Here is a 20,714-nt window from a genome sequence, read left to right as displayed (position 1 = left end):
GCTGGCGTCAACCACTCCTGGTCGCTGCCAGCGTGAACATCGCGTGACCGGTAAGTGTGCGGCCAGTGGGGGGCGGAGGGAGGATCGAGCACCACGGGCGTGCTCATCAGATGTCTGGCTCGCGATCGGTGCCCACCAATCGTCAGGCCGGCATCTGTAAACGACGCACTCTTTTCCCTCCGCCGCCCCGCAAGATCAAGCCGCCATGTCTTGCAGGGCAGCGGAGGGGAAGAAGACAACCGCGCATGCGCGGCAGACGTCACTTCGGCGCCGCCGGCCGCGTCATTCCCTGCGCGCCGCTTTGAAGCAAGCGTCAAGGCCGGGCGTTCGGGATTCACGTGCCGCCACTCCTTGCCGGGTGAATAGGGGGCGAGGAGTGGCCTCCGACGCCGGAGTGAAACACTCCGGGTTTCACTCTGGCATCGGCTGTTTCTCTCCATTTCGGGGAGAATCGCGCCCTAGTTGTGTTTTAGTTGTGTACTCACTGCTGTCAGGTAGGTGACCTGGCAGCGATGCTGGCACAGCAAAGTCCCACTAACAATCTGGTCAATCCCACACCATCTGTTTGTCGGAGCGGGATGAGGCCAAGACATCGGAAAAAACCTCTTTGAAAGGGAATCTTTCATATCCGCCTGGCATGTCAGACATAGTCTCAGTTTCAGCCAAGGGGCAAAATCCCTGACTGTAGCTCTCGCTCAGTACGGCCCCTGAAGTGTCAGCTGAGTTTGTGTTCAGGTTGCTGGAGGAGCAGCAGGAACACATTGGACTGAGTGCATGTGAGGTCAGTCAGGAAGTGACCTAGGGTAGGAGGTTAAAGGTCAGTGAGGTGCAGACCAGGGTAAGAGGTCAGTGAGGTGCTTATCAAGGACAGCAGGTTAAAGGTCAGTGAGGTGCTAACTCAGACTTGAGCACTAGAGGTTGGATGTCAGTGAGGGGCAGACCCAGGGATGAACGTTAGAGGTCAAGTGAGCTGGTCAGGTGAGCTGATGACTCAGGGGTAGGGGGTTAGAGGTCAGTGAGGTGCTGGCACTGGGATGGTGGTTGGGGGTTCAATGCGATGTTAATCCTGAACTCCTGATCTTTTTTTGATAATAGGTCCATACTCAATCGAGGAGTTGATATTCTCTGATATTAATGCGAGCAGCGTCAATGTGTCCTGGCAACGGCCAACACCTGCAGCTGACATCTTTATCCTACATTACACTCCCCGAAACAATGGGGGGACAATGCATGTGACAGTGGCCGGAACTGAGACAGACACTATTCTGTCCAACCTAAAACCTGGTGAAGAATATATTGTTACACTAGTGGCAATACAGGGGACATTCACTACGGAACCAGTGCTGGGAACGTTCGTCACAGGTAGGATAATCCATCTCTCACTCACCTGTATCTGGAACACTCTAATCCCTCCCTCTCCTGCATCTGGAACACTCTAATCCCTCTCTCTCCTGCATCTGGAACACTCTAATCCCTCTCTCTCCTGTATCTGGAACATTCTAATCCCTCTCTCTCCTGTATCTGGAACATTCTAATCCCTCTCTCACTCTCCTGTATCAGGAACACTCTAATCCCTCTCTCTCTCTCCTGTATCAGGAACACTCTAATCCCTCTCTCTCCTGTGTCTGGAACATTCTAATCCCTCTCTCTCCTGTGTCTGGAACATTCTAATCCCTCTCTCTCCTGTATCTGGAACACTCTAATCCCTCTAACTCCTGTATCTGGAACACTCTAATCCCTCCCTCTCCTGTATCTGGAACACTCTAATCACTCTCTCTCCTGTATCTGGAACACTCTAATCACTCTCTCTCCTGTATCTGGAACACTCTAATCACTCTCTCTCCTGTACCTGGAACACTCTAATGCCTCTCTCACTCTCCTGTATCTGGAACACTCTAATCCCTCAATCTTCTGTATCTGGAACACTCTAATCCCTCCCTCTCCTGCATCTGGAAAACTCTAATCCCTCTCTCTCCTGTATCTGGAACACTCTAATCCCTCTCTCACTCTCCTGTATCTGGAACGCTCTAATGCCTCTCTCACTCTCCTGTATCTGGAACACTCTAATCCCTCTCTCACTCTCCTGTATCTGGAACACTCTAATCCCTCTCTCACTCTCCTGTATCAGGAACACTCTAATCCCTCTCTCACTCTCCTGTATCTGGAACACTCTAATCCCTCTCTCTCTCTCCTGTATCAGGAACACTCTAATCCCTCTCTCTCCTGTATCTGGAACACTCTAATCCCTCTCTCACTCTCCTGTATCTGGAACACTCTAATCCCTCTCTCACTCTCCTGTATCTGGAACACTCTAATCCCTCTCTCACTCACCTGTATCTGGAACACTCTAATCCCTCTCTCTCCTGTATCTGGAACTCTCTAATCCCTCTCTCACTCTCCTGTATCAGGAACACTCTAATCCCTCTCTCACTCACCTGTATCTGGAACACTCTAATCCCTCTCTCACTCTCCTGTATCTGGAACTCTCTAATCCCTCTCTCACTCTCCTATATCAGGAACTCTCTAATCCCTCTCTCACTCTCCTGTATCTGGAACACTCTAATCCCTCTCTTACTCTCCTGTATCTGGAACACTCTAATCCCTCTCTCACTCTCCTGTATCAGGAACTCTCTAATCCCTCAATCTTCTGTATCTGGAACACTCTAATCCCTCCCTCTCCTGCATCTGGAAAACTCTAATCCCTCTCTCTCCTGTATCTGGAACACTCTAATCCCTCTCTCACTCTCCTGTATCTGGAACGCTCTAATGCCTCTCTCACTCTCCTGTATCTGGAACACTCTAATCCCTCTCTCACTCTCCTGTATCTGGAACACTCTAATCCCTCTCTCACTCTCCTGTATCAGGAACACTCTAATCCCTCTCTCACTCTCCTGTATCTGGAACACTCTAATCCCTCTCTCTCTCTCCTGTATCAGGAACACTCTAATCCCTCTCTCTCCTGTATCTGGAACACTCTAATCCCTCTCTCACTCTCCTGTATCTGGAACACTCTAATCCCTCTCTCACTCTCCTGTATCTGGAACACTCTAATCCCTCTCTCACTCACCTGTATCTGGAACACTCTAATCCCTCTCTCTCCTGTATCTGGAACTCTCTAATCCCTCTCTCACTCTCTTGTATCAGGAACACTCTAATCCCTCTCTCACTCACCTGTATCTGGAACACTCTAATCCCTCTCTCACTCTCCTGTATCTGGAACTCTCTAATCCCTCTCTCACTCTCCTATATCAGGAACTCTCTAATCCCTCTCTCACTCTCCTGTATCTGGAACACTCTAATCCCTCTCTTACTCTCCTGTATCTGGAACACTCTAATCCCTCTCTCACTCTCCTGTATCTGGAACACTCTAATCCCTCTCTCACTCACCTGTATCTGGAACACTCTAATCCCTCTCTCTCCTGTATCTGGAACTCTCTAATCCCTCTCTCACTCTCCTGTATCAGGAACACTCTAATCCCTCTCTCACTCACCTGTATCTGGAACACTCTAATCCCTCTCTCACTCTCCTGTATCTGGAACTCTCTAATCCCTCTCTCACTCTCCTATATCAGGAACTCTCTAATCCCTCTCTCACTCTCCTGTATCTGGAACACTCTAATCCCTCTCTTACTCTCCTGTATCTGGAACACTCTAATCCCTCTCTCACTCTCCTGTATCAGGAACTCTCTAATCCCTCAATCTTCTGTATCTGGAACACTCTAATCCCTCCCTCTCCTGCATCTGGAAAACTCTAATCCCTCTCTCTCCTGTATCTGGAACACTCTAATCCCTCTCTCACTCTCCTGTATCTGGAACGCTCTAATGCCTCTCTCACTCTCCTGTATCTGGAACACTCTAATCCCTCTCTCACTCTCCTGTATCTGGAACACTCTAATCCCTCTCTCACTCTCCTGTATCAGGAACACTCTAATCCCTCTCTCACTCTCCTGTATCTGGAACACTCTAATCCCTCTCTCTCTCTCCTGTATCAGGAACACTCTAATCCCTCTCTCTCCTGTATCTGGAACACTCTAATCCCTCTCTCACTCTCCTGTATCTGGAACACTCTAATCCCTCTCTCACTCTCCTGTATCTGGAACACTCTAATCCCTCTCTCACTCACCTGTATCTGGAACACTCTAATCCCTCTCTCTCCTGTATCTGGAACTCTCTAATCCCTCTCTCACTCTCTTGTATCAGGAACACTCTAATCCCTCTCTCACTCACCTGTATCTGGAACACTCTAATCCCTCTCTCACTCTCCTGTATCTGGAACTCTCTAATCCCTCTCTCACTCTCCTATATCAGGAACTCTCTAATCCCTCTCTCACTCTCCTGTATCTGGAACACTCTAATCCCTCTCTTACTCTCCTGTATCTGGAACACTCTAATCCCTCTCTCACTCTCCTGTATCAGGAACTCTCTAATCCCTCTCTCACTCTCCTGTATCTGGAACACTCTAATCCCTCTCTCACTCTCCTGTATCTGGAACACTCTAATCCCTCTCTCACTCTCCTGTATCTGGAACACTCTAATCCCTCTCTCACTCTCCTGTATCTGGAACACTCTAATCCCTCTCTCACTCTCCTGTATCTGGGACACTCATAGAACATAGAATGATACAGCGCAGTACAGGCCCTTCGGCCCTCGATGTTGCACCGACATGGAAAAAAACTAAAGGCCATCTAACCTACACTATGCCCTTATCATCCATATGCTTATCCAATAAACTTTTAAATGCCCTCAATGTTGGCGAGTTCACTACTATTGCAGGTAGGGCATTCCACGGCCTCACCACTCTTTGCGTAAAAAACCCACCTCTGACCTCTGTCCTATATCTATTACCCCTCAATTTAAGGCTATGTCCCCTCGTGCTAGCCACCTCCATCCGCGGGAGAAGGCTCTCGCTGTCCACCCTATCTAACCCTCTGATCATTTTGTATGCCTCTATTAAGTCAACTCTTAACCTTCTTCTCTCTAATGAAAACAACCTCAAGTCCATCAGCCTTTCCTCATAAGATTTTCCCTCCATACCAGGCAACATCCTGGTAAATCTCCTCTGTACCCGTTCCAAAGCTTCCACGTCCTTCCTATAATGGGGCGACCAGGACTGTACGCAATACGCCAAATGCGGCCGTACTAGAGTTTTGTACAACTGCAACATGACCTCATGGCTCCGGAACTCAATCCCTCTACCAATAAAGGCCAACACACCATAGGCCTTCTTCACAACCCTATCAACCTGGGTGGCAACTTTCAGGGATCTATGCACATGGACACCGAGATCCCTCTGCTCATCCACACTACCAAGAATTTTACCATTAGCCAAATATTCCGCATTCCTGTTATTCTTTCCAAAGTGAATCACCTCACACTTCTCCACATTAAACTCCATTTGCCACTTCTCAGCCCAGCTCTGCAGCTTATCTATGTCCCTCTGTAACCTGCAACATCCTTCCGCACTGTCTGCAACTCCACCGACTTTAGTGTCGTCTGCAAATTTACTCACCCATCCTTCTGCGCCCTCCTCTAGGTCATTTATAAAAATGACAAACAGCAACGGCCCCAGAACAGATCCTTGTGGTACGCCACTCGTAACTGAACTCCATTCTGAACATTTCCCATCAACCACCACTTTCTGTCTTCTTTCAACTAGCCAATTTCTGATCCACATCTCTAAATCACCCTCAATCCCCAGCCTCTGTATTTTCTGCAATAGCCGACCGTGGGGAACCTTATCAAACGCTTTACTGAAATCCATATACACCACATCAACTGCTCTACCCTCGTCTACCTGTTCAGTCACCTTCTCTTTTTTTTTTCTTCTTTTTTTTTTAAAATTTAGATTAGCCAATTATTTTTTCTAATTAAGGGGCAATTTAGCGTGGCCAATCCACCTACTCTGCACATTTTTGGGTTGTGGGGGCGAAACCCACGCAGACACTGGGAGAATGTGCAAACTTCACACGGACAGTGACCCAGAGCCGGGATCGAACCTGGGACCTTAGCGCCATGAGGCGGTTGTGCTAACCACTAGGCCACCGTGCTGCCCTTCAGTCACCTTCTCAAAGAACTCGATAAGGTTTGTGAGGCATGGCCTACCCTTCACAAAACCATGCTGACTATCCCTAATCATATTATTCCTATCTAGATGATTATAAATCGTATCTTTTATAATCCTCTCCAAGACTTTACCCACAACAGACGTTAGGCTCACCGGCCTATAGTTACCGGGGTTATCTCTACTCCCCTTCTTGAACAAAGGGACCACATTTGCTATCCTCCAGTCCTCTGGCACTATTCCTGTAGCTAATGATGACCTAAAAATCAAAGCCAAAGGCTCAGCAATCTCTTCCCTGGCTTCCCAGAGAATCCTAGGATAAATCCTATCAGGCCCCGGGGACTTATCTACTTTCACCTTGTCCAGAATTGCCAACACTTCTTCCCTACGCACCTCAATGCCATCTATTCTAATAGCCTGGGTCTCAGCATTCTCCTCCACAACATTATCTTTTTCCTGAGTGAATACTGACGAAAAGTATTCATTTAGTATCTCGCTTATCTCCTCAGCCTCCACACACAACTTCCCACCACTGTCCTTGACTGGCCCTACTCTTACCCTAGTCATTCTTTTATTCCTGACATACCTATAGAAAGCTTTTGGGTTTTCCTTGATCCTACCTGCCAAAGACTTCTCATGTCCCCTCCTTGCTCGTCTTAGCTCTCTCTTTAGATCTTTCCTCGCTTCCCTGTAACTATCAGGCGCCCCAACTGAAACTTCACGCCTCATCTTCACATAGGCCTCCTTTTTCCTCTTAACAAGAGATTCCACTTCTTTGGTAAACCACGGTTCCCTCGCTCTACCCTTTCCTCCCTGTCTGACTGGTACGTACTGATCAAGAACACGCAATAGCTGTTCCTTGAACAAGCTCCACATATCCAGTGTGCCCAACCCTTGCAGCCTACTTCTCCAACGTACACATCCTAAGTCATGTCTAATGGCATCATAATTGCCCTTCCCCCAGCTATAACTCTTGCCCTGCGGGGTATACTTATCCCTTTCCATCACTAATGTAAAGGTCACCGAATTGTGGTCACTGTCTCCAAAGTGTTCACCTACCTCCAGATCTAACACCTGGCCTGGTTCATTACCCAAACCAAATCCAATGTGGCCTCGCCTCTTGTTGGCCTGTCAACATATTGTGTCAGAAAACCCTCCTGCACACATTGTACAAAGAACGACCCACCCAATGTACTCGAACTATATCTTTTCCAGTCAATATTAGGAAAGTTAAAGTCTCCCATAACAACTACTCTGTTACTTTCGCTCTTTTCCAGAATCATCTTCGCCATCCTTTCCTCTACATCTCTAGAACTATTAGGTGGCCTATAGAAAACTCCCAGCAGTGTGACCTCTCCTTTCCTGTTTCTAACCTCAGCCCATACTACCTCGGAAGAAGAGTCCCCATCTTGCATCCTTTCTGCCACCGTAATACTGTCCTTGATTAGCAGCGCCACACCTCCCCCTCTTTTGCCCCCTTCTCTGACCTTACTAAAACACCTAAACCCCGGAACCTGCAACAACCATTCCTGTCCCTGCTCTATCCATGTCTCTGAAATGGCCACAACGTCGAAGTCCCAGGTACCAATCCATGCTGCCAGTTCCCCTACCTTATTCTAATCCTACCTTACTCTAATCCCTCTCTCACTCACCTGTATCTGGAACTCTCTAATGCCTCTCTCACTCTCCTGTATCTGGAACTCTCTAATCCCTCTCTCACTCTCCTGTATCTGGAACTCTCTAATCCCTCTTTCACTCTCCTGTATCTGGAACTCTCTAATCCCTCTCTCACTCTCCTGTATCTGGAACTCTCTAATCCCTCTCTCACTCTCCTGTATCAGGAACACTCTAATGCCTCTCTCACTCTCCTGTATCTGGAACTCTCTAATCCCTCTCTCACTCTCCTGTATCTGGAACTCTCTAATCCCTCTTTCACTCTCCTGTATCTGGAACTCTCTAATCCCTCTCTCACTCTCCTGTATCTGGGACACTCTAATCCCTCTCTCACTCTCCTGTATCTGGAACTCTCTAATCCCTCTCTCACTCTCCTGTATCTGGAACTCTCTAATCCCTCTCTCTCACTCTCCTGTATCTGGAACGCTCTAATCCCTCTCTCACTCTCCTGTATCTGGAACACTCTAATCCCTCTCTCACTCTCCTGTATCTGGAACACTCTAATCCTTCTCTCACTCTCCTCTGGAACTCTCTAATCCCTCTCTCACTGTACTACATCTCCGCTCTCCTGTATCAGAGTCTTCTCTTTTTGTTTTAGTGAATCATTTTCTCCATCATTTCTTTGCTCCTCCAGCCTTGGATCCACCTAAAGGCATTTTGTTTGCGAACATATCTGATGACTCGCTGACGGTGATGTGGAGGAGACCTGTGGCAGACTTTGATCATTATCAGATGTTGTACCAGCCTCTATCTGTCCAGAGTGGTAAGGCCAAACCTTTCAATACCATTATCTTGAATCTCAGTGGCAATCTGCAAGGCCCAGTTGCTAATTCTGTGGAGTGGTCACAGAGAGAATTTCTGGGGGGTGTTCAATCTCTCACCCAAATAGCATCACTGATTGAACTTTTGAATCTAATCCCATGCTGTAGCTGTCCTGGCAATGTTTGATGGGGACAGTAGAGGGAGCTTTACTCTGAATCTAACCCCGTGCTGTACCTGTCCGGGAGTGTTTGATGGAGACAGTGTAGACGGAGCTTTGCTCTGTATCTAACCCCATGCTGTACCTGCCCTGGGAGTGTTTGATGGGGACAGTGTAGCGGGAGCTTTACATCTGCATCTAACCCCGTGCTGTACCTGTCCTGGGAGTGTTTGATAGGGACAGTGCAGAGGGAGCTTTACTCTGTATTTAACCCCATGCAGTACCTGCCCTAGGAGTGTTTGATGGGGACAGTGTAGAGGGAGCTTTACTCTGTATCTAACCCCGTGCTGTACCTGTCCTGGGAGTGTTTGATGGGGACAGTGTAGAGGGAGCTTTATTCTGTATCTAACCCCGTGCTGTACCTGTCCTGGGAGTGTTTGATGGGGACAGTGTAGTGAGAGCTTTTCTCTGTATCTAACCCCATGCTGTACCTGCCCTGGGAGTGTTTGATGGGGACAGTGTAGAGGGAGCTTTACTCTGTATCTAACCCCGTGCTGTACATGTCCTGGGAGTGTTTGATGGGGACAGTGTAGAGGGAGCTTTATTCTGTATCTAACCCCGTGCTGTACCTGTCCTGGGAGTGTTTGATGGGGACAGTGTAGTGGGAGCTTTTCTCTGTATCTAACCCCATGCTGTACATGTCCTGGGAGTGTTTGATGGGGACAGTGTAGAGGGAGCTTTACTCTGTATCTAACCCCATGCTGTACCTGTCCTGAGAGTGTTTGATGGGGACAGTGTAGAGGGAGCTTTACTCTGTATCTAACCCCATGCTGTACCTGCCCTGTGAGTGTTTGATAGGGACAGTGCAGAGGGAGCTTTACTCTGTATCTAACCCCATGCTGTACCTGCCCTGAGAGTGTTTGATGGGGACAGTGTAGAGGGAGCTTTACTCTGTATCTAACCCCGTGCTGTACCTGTCCTGGGAGTGTTTGATGGGGACAGTGTAGAGGGAGCTTTACTCTGTATCTAATCCCATGCTGTACCTGGCCTGAGAGTGTTTGATGGGGACAGTGTAGAGGGAGCTTTACTCTGTATCTAACCCCGTGCTGTATCTGTCCTGGGAGTGTTGCTGGTTACTGCTGAAAGAGGCTTGTGCTCATAGATGTACATGATGAATGTTTTGCTGCATATGATGGAGGTCTGTGAAATCAGAGAACTGGTATACAGGCAATAATTACTGCTTGTAGCATTGATTAGCCTGGAAAGTCCAATATTCTATTAGTGCAGTGTGTATACACAGTCCTGTATGGAAGTTTGGGGGGTGGTATACAAGTTGGATTTTGCTTGTAGGTGGTGCTTTTAAAGAGAAAGAACCATCTATGAGTCATGTTTACAGATAGGTAAATAGGATTTCAGGGTTCATGTTTTTAGCAGTGTTTGGATCATGCGTTGTGTGTGTTGGAATGTGCATACACTATGTGGAATGCGTATGCACTTGTGTGGAGCTTGTCTACGCTGTGTGGAGTGTGTCTACACTGTGTGGAGCTTGTCTACGCTGTGCGGAGTGTGTCTACACTGTGTGGAGCTTGTCTACGCTGTGTGGAGTGTGTATACATTGTGTGGACTGTGTATACCATAAGACCATTAGACAGAGGAGCAGAATTAGGCCACTCGGCCCATAGAGTCTGCTCCGCCATTCAATCATGGCTGATATCTTTCTCATCCCCATTCTCCTGCCTTCTCCCCATAACCCCTGATCCCCTTATTGATCAAAAACCTATCTATCTCTGTCTTAAAGACACTCAGTGATTTGGCCTCCACAGCCTTCTGCGGCAAAGAGTTCCACAGATTCACCACCCTCTGGCTGAAGAAATTCCTCCTCATCTCTGTTTTAAAGAATCGTTTCTTTAGTCTGAAATTGTGTCCTCTGCCTCTAGTTTTTCCTACAAGTAGAAACATCCTCTCCACATCCACTCTATCCAGGCCACGCAGTATCCTGTAAGTTTCAATAAGATCCCCCCTCATCCTTCTAAACTCTGAGTACAGATCCAGAGTCCTCAACCGTTCCTCATGCAACAAGTTCTTCATTCCAGGGATCATTCTTGTGAACCTCCTCTGGACCCTTTCCAAGGCCAACACACCCTTCCTTAGATACGGGGCCCAAAATCGCTCCCATACTCCATACGGTGTCTGACCAGAGCCTTATACAGCCTCAGAAGTACAGCCCTGGTCTTGTATTCTAGCCCTCTCAACATGAATGCTAACATTGCATTTGCCTTCTTAACTGCTGACGGAACCTGCACGTTAACCTTAAAGAATTGTGAACAAGGACTCCCAAGTCCCTTTGTGCTTCTGATTTTCTAAGCAGCTTCCCATTTAGAAAATAGTCTATGCCTCCATTTCTCCTTGGAGTGCATAATCTCACACTTTTCCACACTCTCCTAGCCTGTCCAAGTCCTTCTGAAACCTGCCTGCTTCCTCAATACTACCTGCCCCTCTACAGATCTTCGTATCATCTGCAAACTTAGCAACAGTGCCTTCAGTTCCTTCTTCCAAATCATTAATGTATATTGTGAATGGTTGTGGTCCAAGCACAGACCCCCTGAGGTACATCACTAGTCACCAGCTGCCATCCTGAAAAAGACCCCTTTATCCCCACTCTCTGCCTTCTGCCAGTTAGCCAATCCTTTATCCATGCCAGGATCTTACCCTAAACACCATGGGCTCTTAACTTATTTAACAGTCTCCTGTGCGGCATCTTGTTAAAGGCCTTCTGGAAATCTAAATAAACCATGTCCACTGGTTCTCCTTTGTCCAACTTCCTTGTTACCTCCTCAAAGAACTTGAACAGATTTGTTAGATATGACCTCTCTTTGACAAAGCCGTGCTGACTCAGTCCTATTTTACCATGCACTTCCAAGTGCTTCGCGATCTCATCGTTAATAACAGACTCTAAAATCTTACCAATGACCGCAGTCAGGCTAACCGGCCTATAATTTCCCATCTTCTCCCTCCCTCCCTCTTTAAACAGTGGTGTTACATTAGCCATTTTCCAGTCCTCAGGGACCCTTCCTGCCTCCAGTGATTCCACCACCAATGCCTCCTCAATCTCCTCAGCTATCTCTTTTAGGACGCTGGGGTGTAGTCCATCCAGTCCAGGTGACTTATCCACCTTCAGACCTTTCAGTTTCCCCAGAACCTTCTCCTTAGTAATGGTGACTGCACTCACCTCTGCCCCCTGGTTCTCCTGGAGCTCTGGCATCCCACTGGTGTCTTCCAGCGTGAAGACTGATGTAAAGTAACTATTCAGTTTGTCTGCCATTTCTTTGTTTCCTACTATTACTACTCCAGCCACATCCATTTGTGTGGCACATGTATACATTGTGTGGAGCGTGTATTCACTGTGCAGAGTGTCTGTGTGAAGTATGTATACACTGTGGACTGTGTGAACTTGCTAAATTATGTTCTGTTTCATGTTTTTCGTGTAATGCCTGTCCTGCTGGCTGGATGAGAATCACAAACATTTGGTTTTGAACTGAATGGTGCTTCCCCCCCCTAACAACCGCAGCGGGCACTGGACCTCTGCTCCATGGCCGAGTGCATAGAGACCCTGGTCAATAGGCGAGTAGGCCCCAGGGCTGACGGGGCCAGATGACATTGGAGCCTCAGGAGCTCACTCCGCCGCACCCTCCTACCAAGGAGTAGCTGGGGGCCATTGGGGCAGTGGAGGTGTTGGAACCCCACCTGACACTGGCGCATCCCATGGGCAGAGGGCAAAACAAGTTGGCATCGTCACCCGAAAGTTGGAAGCGTCCTTCCAGGTCCAGGCCCTCCAGAGGACAGCTACCAAAGGAAACCCAGATCACAGGGTGTGACAGCAGGCTGCCTCCATATCTGATGTGCTGCCTGGGGACCCACCTAGATGGAGCATTAGGGCCGGTGATGTGGGTGTTTGGAGGGCACGGCCCCCAGAACAGTCCGACGTTCCTTCCGGGGTCGCCCTCAAAGGTGGAAGGAGAAGGGCCAGTGGAATGGGGGCAGCATGTGGTAGGGCCTACGTGGTGTGTGACCGATTACCGCTCTCCCCCCCCCCCCACCCCGAACCTCTTCCCCGCTTCACCAGAGTGTCCGTTGGCCCGTGAGATGGAATGGCCAGCAGGCATGCAGGGATCACCCGGGCAGACACTGGAATGTGATACTGAAGCCAGGATGATGTGGAGCATCAGAACTCATCGCACAGCGGGTCAATATCATCCTCCGTCCAATGAACCCGACCTGCTGATAGTGCCAACCCAGGACCCCCACCTCGTAGCGAATGTGGTGGGAAGCTGGAGTGGGGGAGGTGCTGGGGTGAGGGGGAATTGAATGCATTAAGGGGGGATAGGGTTGGGGGTGGGTGGCAATGGGGTGGTGGGGGGACAGGAAGTCTGGGCCGTTGGTGGCTGGGCCTCCTTGTCAGCGAACCTGGATGCTATGAGGTTTTCCCGTGCGCAGAGACCCTGGTGCACACATTGTGCGGCTTCCTGTACCTGTCCATGCCCTGTCCAGCCTTGCTATCCTCTGCATCGTTCTTGCTGAATGAGGTCTGGAATTCCTCTCCTCCTCCTGCAGCCTGCCCATTCTGTGCAGCACGATGTTGTGTAGGACACAGCTGGCCAGCAGGATGTGGGAAACCCTCCTCGGGCAATACAGGAATGTCGCATCAGAGCAGTCCAGGCAACGGAACACATCTTCAGGACCCTGATGCCCCATTCTGTGTTCCCCTGGATGTTGCATGGGCATCACTATAATGATTCAAATCTCCGCGTTGGTCTGGGTCCTCCAGGCAGGCATCAGTAGGCACAACCGCAGGCATTAACCCTTGTCACCCAGGAGCCAACGCATCACCCAAGGAAGCATCTTGAAGGTGTCGGGTACTGTCGGGTGCAGAGGTGCATGATGTGTGCCCTGCAACAAACACTATTTTCACTGCACGCACAATTCTCCGCCTGATCGCGTTCTGTGTTTTCAGCATCGCAAGGTAGAGAATTCAGCACTTGCCGTTATCTTTAATTGAGCTTTAAGGTTCCCCCACACCCCACCCACAGGAAATGCCACCTCCCCACACACGTGAATTCTCCCCCCCTCCCCCCCCGGAATAAGGACTCCCTGCTATGGGGTCGCTGAGGGACCCCCAACAGGCCTACCATGCCCCTTTACAGGGACCCCCTTTCACGATTTTCATAGAATTTACAGTGCAGAAGGAGGCCATTCGGCCCATCGTGTCTGCACCGGCTCCTGGGAAGAGCATCCTACACAAGGTCAACACTTCCACCCTATCCCCATAACCCAGTAACCCCACCCAACACTAAGGGCAATTTTGGTCACTAAGGGCAATTTAGCGTGGCCAATCCACCTGTGTGTGGGTGTATACACTGTGTCGGGGTGTGCATACACTGTGTTGAGGTGTATACACTGTATGGCGGGTGTATACACTGTGTGGGGGGTGTATACACTGAGTGAGGTTAATACACTGTGTGTGGTATATACACTGTGTCGGGGTGTATGCACTGTGGTTGGGTATAAACTGTGTCGGGGTGCGTACACTGTGTCGGGGTGTATACACTGTGTCGGGGTGTATACACTGTGTCGCGGTGTATACACTGTGTCGGGGTGTATACACTGTGTGGGGGTGTATACACTGTGTCGGGGTGTATACACTGTGTGGGGGTATATACACTGTGTGGGGGTGTATACACTGTGTCGGGTGTATACACTGTGTCGGGGTGTATACACTGTGTGGGGGTGTATACACTGTGTCGAGGTGTATACACTGTGTCGGGGTGTATACACTGTGTCAGGGTGTATACACTGTCTCGGGTGTATACACTGTGTCGCGGTGTATACACTGTGTCGGGGTGTATACACTGTGTCGAGGTGTATACACTGTGTCGAGGTGTATACACTGTGTGGGGGTGTATACACTGTGTGGGGGGTGTAGACACTGTGTGGGGGGTGTAGACACTGTGTGGAGGGTGTAGACACTGTGTGGGGGGTGTAGACACTGTGTGGGGGGTGTAGACACTGTGTGGGGGGTGTAGACACTGTGTGGGGGGTGTATACACTGTGTGGGGGGTGTATACACTGTGTCAGGGTGTATACACTGTGTCGGGGTGTATACACTGTGTCGGGGTGTATACACTGTGTGGGGGGTGTAGACACTGTGTGGGGAGTGTATACACTGTGTGGGAGGTGTATACACTGTGTGGGGGTGTATACACTGTGTCGGGGTGTATACACTGTGTGGGGGGTGTATACACTGTGTGGGGGGTGTATACACTGTGTGGGGAGTGTATACACTGTGTCGGGGTGTATACACTGTGTGGGGGGTGTATACACTGTGTGGGGGTGTATACACTGTGTGGGGGTGTATACACTGTGTCGGGGTGTATACACTGTGTGGGGGGTGTATACACTGTGTGGGGGTGTATACACTGTGTGGGGGTTGCATACACTGTGTGGGGAGTGTATACACTGTGTCGGGGTGTATACACTGTGTGGGGGGTGTATACACTGTGTGGGGGTGTATACACTGTGTGGGGGGTGTATACACTGTGTGGGGGTGTATACACTGTGTGGGGGTGTATACACTGTGTGGGGGTGTATACACTGTGTGGGGGTGTATACACTGTGTGGGGGGTGTATACGCTGCGTCGGGGTGTATACACTGTGTGGGGGGTGTATACTCTGTGTGGGGGGTGCATACACTGTGTCGGGTTGTATACACTGTGTGGGGGGTGTATACACTGTGTGGGGGTGTATACACTGTGTGGGGGTGTATACACTGTGTGGGGGTGTATACACTGCGTCGGGGTGTATACACTGTGTGGGGGGTGTATACACTGTGTGGGGAGTGTATACACTGTGTCGAGGTGTATCCACTGTGTGGGGGTTGTATACACTGTGTGGGGGGTGTATACACTGTGTTGGGGTGTATACACTGTGTGGGGAGTGTATACACTGAGTGGGGTTAATACACTGTGTGTGGTATATACACTGTGGCGGTGTGTATGCACTGTGGTTGGGTATACACTGTGTCTGGGTGTACGCACTGTGTCGGGGTGCGTACTCTGTGTCGGGGTGCGTACACTGTCGGGGTGTATACACTGTGTGGGGGGTGTATACATTGTGGTTGGGTATACACTGTCTGGCTGTATGCACTGTGTCGGGGTGTATACACTGTGTCGGGGTGTATACACTGTGTCGGGGTGTATACACTGTGTCGGGGTGTATACACTGTGTCGGGGTGTATACACTGTGTGGGGGTGTATACACTGTGTCGGGTGTATACACTGTGTCGGGGTGTATACACTGTGTGGGGGTGTATACACTGTGTCGAGGTGTATACACTGTGTCGGGGTGTATACACTGTGTCGGGGCGTATACACTGTGTCGGGGTGTATACACTGTCTCGGGTGTATACACTGTCGCGGTGTATACACTGTGTCGGGGTGTATACACTGTGTCGGGGTGTATACACTGTGTCGGGGTGTATACACTGTGTGGGGGTGTATACACTGTGTCGGGTGTATACACTGTGTCGGGGTGTATACACTGTGTGGGAGTGTATACACTGTGTCGAGGTGTATACACTGTGTCAGGGTGTATACACTGTCTCGGGTGTATACACTGTGTCGCGGTGTATACACTGTGTGGGGGTGTATACACTGTGTCGAGGTGTATACACTGTGTGGGGGTGTAGACACTGTGTGGGGGTGTAGACACTGTGTGGGGGGTGTAGACACTGTGTGGGGGGTGTATACACTGTCAGGGTGTATACACTGTGTGGGGGTGTATACACTGCGTCGGGGTGTATACACTGTGTGGGGGCTGTATACACTGTGTGGGGAGTGTATACACTGTGTCAGGGTGTATCCACTGTGTGGGGGTTGTATACACTGTGTGGGGGTGTATACACTGTGTTGGGGTGTATACACTGTGTGGGGGGTGTATACACTGTGTGGGGGATGTATACACTGTGTGGGGAGTGTATACACTGTGTGGGGGTTGTATACACTGTGTGGGGAGTGTATACACTGTGTCGGGGTGTATACACTCTGTGGGGGTGTATACACTGTGTGGGGGTGTATACACTGTGTCGGGGTGTATACACTGTGTGGAGGGTGTAGACTCTGTGTGGGGGTGTATACACTGTGTCGGGGTGTATCCACTGTGTGGGGGTTGTATACACTGTGTGGGGGGTGTATACACTGTGTCGGGGTGTATACACTGTGTGGGGGGTGTATACACTGTGTGGGGTTAATACATTGTGTGTGGTATATACACTGTGTGGGGGGTGTATACACTGCGTCGGGTTGTATACACTGTGTGGGGGGTGTATACACTGTGTGGGGAGTGTATACATTGTGTCAGGGTGTATCCACTGTGTGGGGGTTGTATACACTGTGTTGGGGTGTATACACTGTGTTGGGGTGTATACACTGTGTGGGGGGTGTATACACTGTGTGGGGGGTGTATACACTGTGTGGGGGGTGTATACACTGTGTGGGGAGTGTATACACTGTGTGGGGGTTGTATACACTGTGTGGGGAGTGTATACACTGTGTCGGGGTGTATACACTGTGTGGGGGGTGTATACACTGTGTGGGGGTGTATACACTGTGTGGGGGTGTATACACTGTGTCGGGGTGTATACACTGTGTGGAGGGTGTAGACTCTGTGTGGGGGGTGTATACACTGTGTCGGGTTGTATACACTGTGTGGGGGGTGTATACACTGTGTGGGGGTGTATACACTGTGTGGGGGGTGTATACACTGCGTCGGGGTGTATCCACTGTGTGGGGGGTGTATACACTGTGTGGGGAGTGTATACACTGAGTGGGGTTAATACACTGTGTGTGGTATATACACTGTGTCGGGGTGTATGCACTGTGGTTGGGTATACACTGTGTCTGGGTGTACGCACTGTGTCGGGGTGCGAACACTTTGTCGGGGTGTATACACTGTGTGGGGGTGTATACATTGTGGTTGGGTATACACTGTCGGGCTGTATGCACTGTGTCGGGGTGTATACACTGTGTCGGGGTGTATACACTGTGTCGGGGTGTATACACTGTGTCGGGGTGTATACACTGTGTCGGGGTGTATACACTGTGTGGGGGTGTATACACTGTGTCGGGTGTATACACTGTGTCAGGGTGTATACACTGTGTGGGGGTGTATACACTGTGTCGAGGTGTATACACTGTGTCGGGGTGTATACACTGTGTCGGGGCGTATACACTGTGTCGGGGTGTATACACTGTCTCGGGTGTATACACTGTCACGGTGTATACACTGTGTCGGGGTGTATACACTGTGTCGGGGTGTATACACTGTGTGGGGGTGTATACACTGTGTCGGGTGTATACACTGTGTCGGGGTGTATACACTGTGTGGGAGTGTATACACTGTGTCGAGGTGTATACACTGTGTCGGGGTGTATACACTGTGTCGGGGTGTATACACTGTGTCGGGGTGTATACACTGTCTCGGGTGTATACACTGTGTCGCGGTGTATACACTGTGTGGGGGTGTATACACTGTGTCGAGGTGTATACACTGTGTCGAGGTGTATACACTGTGTGGGGGGTGTAGACACTGTGTGGGGGGTGTATACACTGTGTGGGGGTGTATACACTGTGTGGGGGTGTATACACTGTGTGGGGGTGTATACACTGTGTCGGGGTTTATACACTGTGTGGGGGGTGTATACACTGTGTGGGGAGTGTATACACTGTGTGGGGGGTGTATACACTGTGTGGGGGTGTATACATTGTGTGGGGGTGTATACACTGTGTGCGGGGTGTATACACTGTGTGGGGGTGTAGACACTGTGTGGGGAGTATATACACTGTGTGGGGGTGTATACATGGTGTGGGGGGTGTATACACTGTGTGGGGAGTATATACACTGTGTCGGGGTGTATACACTGTGTGGGGAGTGTATACACTGTGTGGGGAGTATATACACTGTGTGGGGGGTGTATACACTGTGTGGGGGGTGTATACACTGTGTGGGGGGTGTATACACTGTGTGGGGGGTGTATACACTGTGTTGGGGTGTATACACTGTGTGGGGGTGTATACACTGTGTGGGGAGTATATACACTGTGTGGGGGTGTATACATTGTGTGGGGGGTGTATACACTGTGTGGGGAGTATATACGGTGTACAATGTGGTGGGGGCGGGGATGTCCATTATGTGGGGGTGTTGTTATAAACCTTTTAATCACAGAAAAGGATTAATGTTCTATATGGAACTTGTTTAATCCTCGTCGATCCATGTGTTTCGACTGACAACATTGCAGCTTTTGCTTTAAACTATAGACTTTGGTTTTAAAGGTAACACTCCTGGTCTAATGTACTGGCCCAGGACTCTCCTTTGATGCTCTGTGGCACAGCCTGTGATGTAGTTTTGATGAACTTCGCTAGCAACTAATCAATCCCATTGCAATGTCGGGGCCAAGCAGATCCTCAATGCGGATTGGTGCTTTTTATTCTGCAGCGCACTGCGGGGTGGCTCCCTGCCAGTTTAGGTTCAGGTTTCTTTTTTTGGGACACAGCAAAAGAAGGCTTTAAATTCTCTCTCCCAGATCTCTCTCCGGAACCCCAGTTGGGGGCGGTGTTTTCTTCCCAGTTAAGCTGAAAAGGTGGAATTCTCCCTCAAATCTTAGCTGGAACTCCCTTCAGGTAAATACAGCAATTAGTAAATATTCAAAGCCTGAAGATAGAGCTGGGAGTAGGGGTGGGGGATCTTTCCAGATTCCTCTCCCATTAAAGGTACCAGACCACTCGAAGGCCTTGTGAAAACTGTTGCTTTGATATTCTGTTCAACTGAGTCAAGCTGTTGGTGAGGCTGACCACATATCGGAAACTGAGCAGACTCGAAGCGCATCTTCAAGGGTGAGGCTCAGCTCAACACGAGTTGAAGTGCATCCCGAGAGGGGGTCCCACAGCCTGAGAATCCGGCCTGCGTGACTCAGCTTGAAGATCCTAACCAACCGATGACTGCAAGGCTTTGTGTCTGTGGAAGATCGCCGGTGACAGAGACCGCTACCTCAGCAGCAAAGAACCATCTCAGGCCCTCTCAATCCCGGCTATTTTCCATCTTTTCCCTGTAACATTTTGTGGGTGTCTGGATGGGTTGGGATGGTGTTTGGAGAATAGTTAGATTGACAGACCATCTTTTCCCTTGTTATAAATAAACAGTTGTTTAAATGTTTCACTGATTAATCATCCACTGCCCAACCTGCCGAAAACTCATTTGAGCAGTCAAGAACAAAGAAAATTACAGCACAGGAACAGGCCCTTCGGCCCTCCCAGCCTGCGCCGATCCAGATCCTTTATCTAAACCTGTCTCCTATTTTCTACTTCCCTCTGTTCCCGCCCGTTCATATACCTGTCTAGATGCCTCTTAAATGATGCTATCGTGCCCGCCTCTACCACCTCCGCTGGTAAAGCGTTCCAGGCACCCACCACCTTCTGTGTAAAAAACTTTCCACGCACATCTCCCTTAAACTTTCCCTCTCTCACCTTGAAATCGTGATCTTTGTAACTGACACCCCCACTCTTGGAAAAAGCTTGTTGCTATCCACCCTGTCCATACCTCTCATAATTTTGTATACCTCAATCAGGTCCCCTCTCAACCTCCGTCTTTCCAACGAAAACAATCTTAATCTACTCAACCCTTTTTCATAGCTAGGGTTAACAAGGGTTAACAATCTCAGGAAAATACACAGATTATTGGGGAATTCACTTGTGTTGGGACTCCAGGGTCTGTTGGGCTGGAATTGACCGCACATTCAACCAGGATAGCGTAAGACTTCAAGGACTAAAAGCATTCTGGAAGAATTTGTGTTTTAGAGGGCACTGTCCCTTAAAGGGTTAATACAAGCTCTCTGGTTACTGCTGTTCCCGGAAAAGACAACATTTCACAAGAAAAGATAATTCAGCAGTTTTAATGAAGCTGGAAACCTCTTGACCCTGGTGGATTGTGTGCGATCACGTGGTGGTTTATGAC

The 20,714-nt window shown here is 49.5% G+C and overlaps 1 protein-coding gene across 1 annotated transcript in view; it reads left to right on the top strand.

Annotated features, from left to right (window-relative positions):
* The window catches only part of tnr (tenascin R (restrictin, janusin)), a 390,478-nt gene that overhangs the window by 238,542 nt on the left and 131,222 nt on the right, over positions 1–20,714 (top strand). Inside the window, 2 exon segments of the mRNA XM_038795191.1 lie at positions 1,096–1,362; positions 8,370–8,498. Coding sequence (XP_038651119.1) covers positions 1,096–1,362; positions 8,370–8,498 — 396 coding nt within the window.

Source organism: Scyliorhinus canicula, chromosome 4, assembly GCF_902713615.1.
Source record: "Scyliorhinus canicula chromosome 4, sScyCan1.1, whole genome shotgun sequence".
Taxonomy (NCBI): Eukaryota; Metazoa; Chordata; class Chondrichthyes; order Carcharhiniformes; family Scyliorhinidae; genus Scyliorhinus; species Scyliorhinus canicula.
The sequence above is the reverse complement of the archived record's forward strand: the minus strand, read 5'-3'. Positions and strand labels throughout refer to the sequence as shown.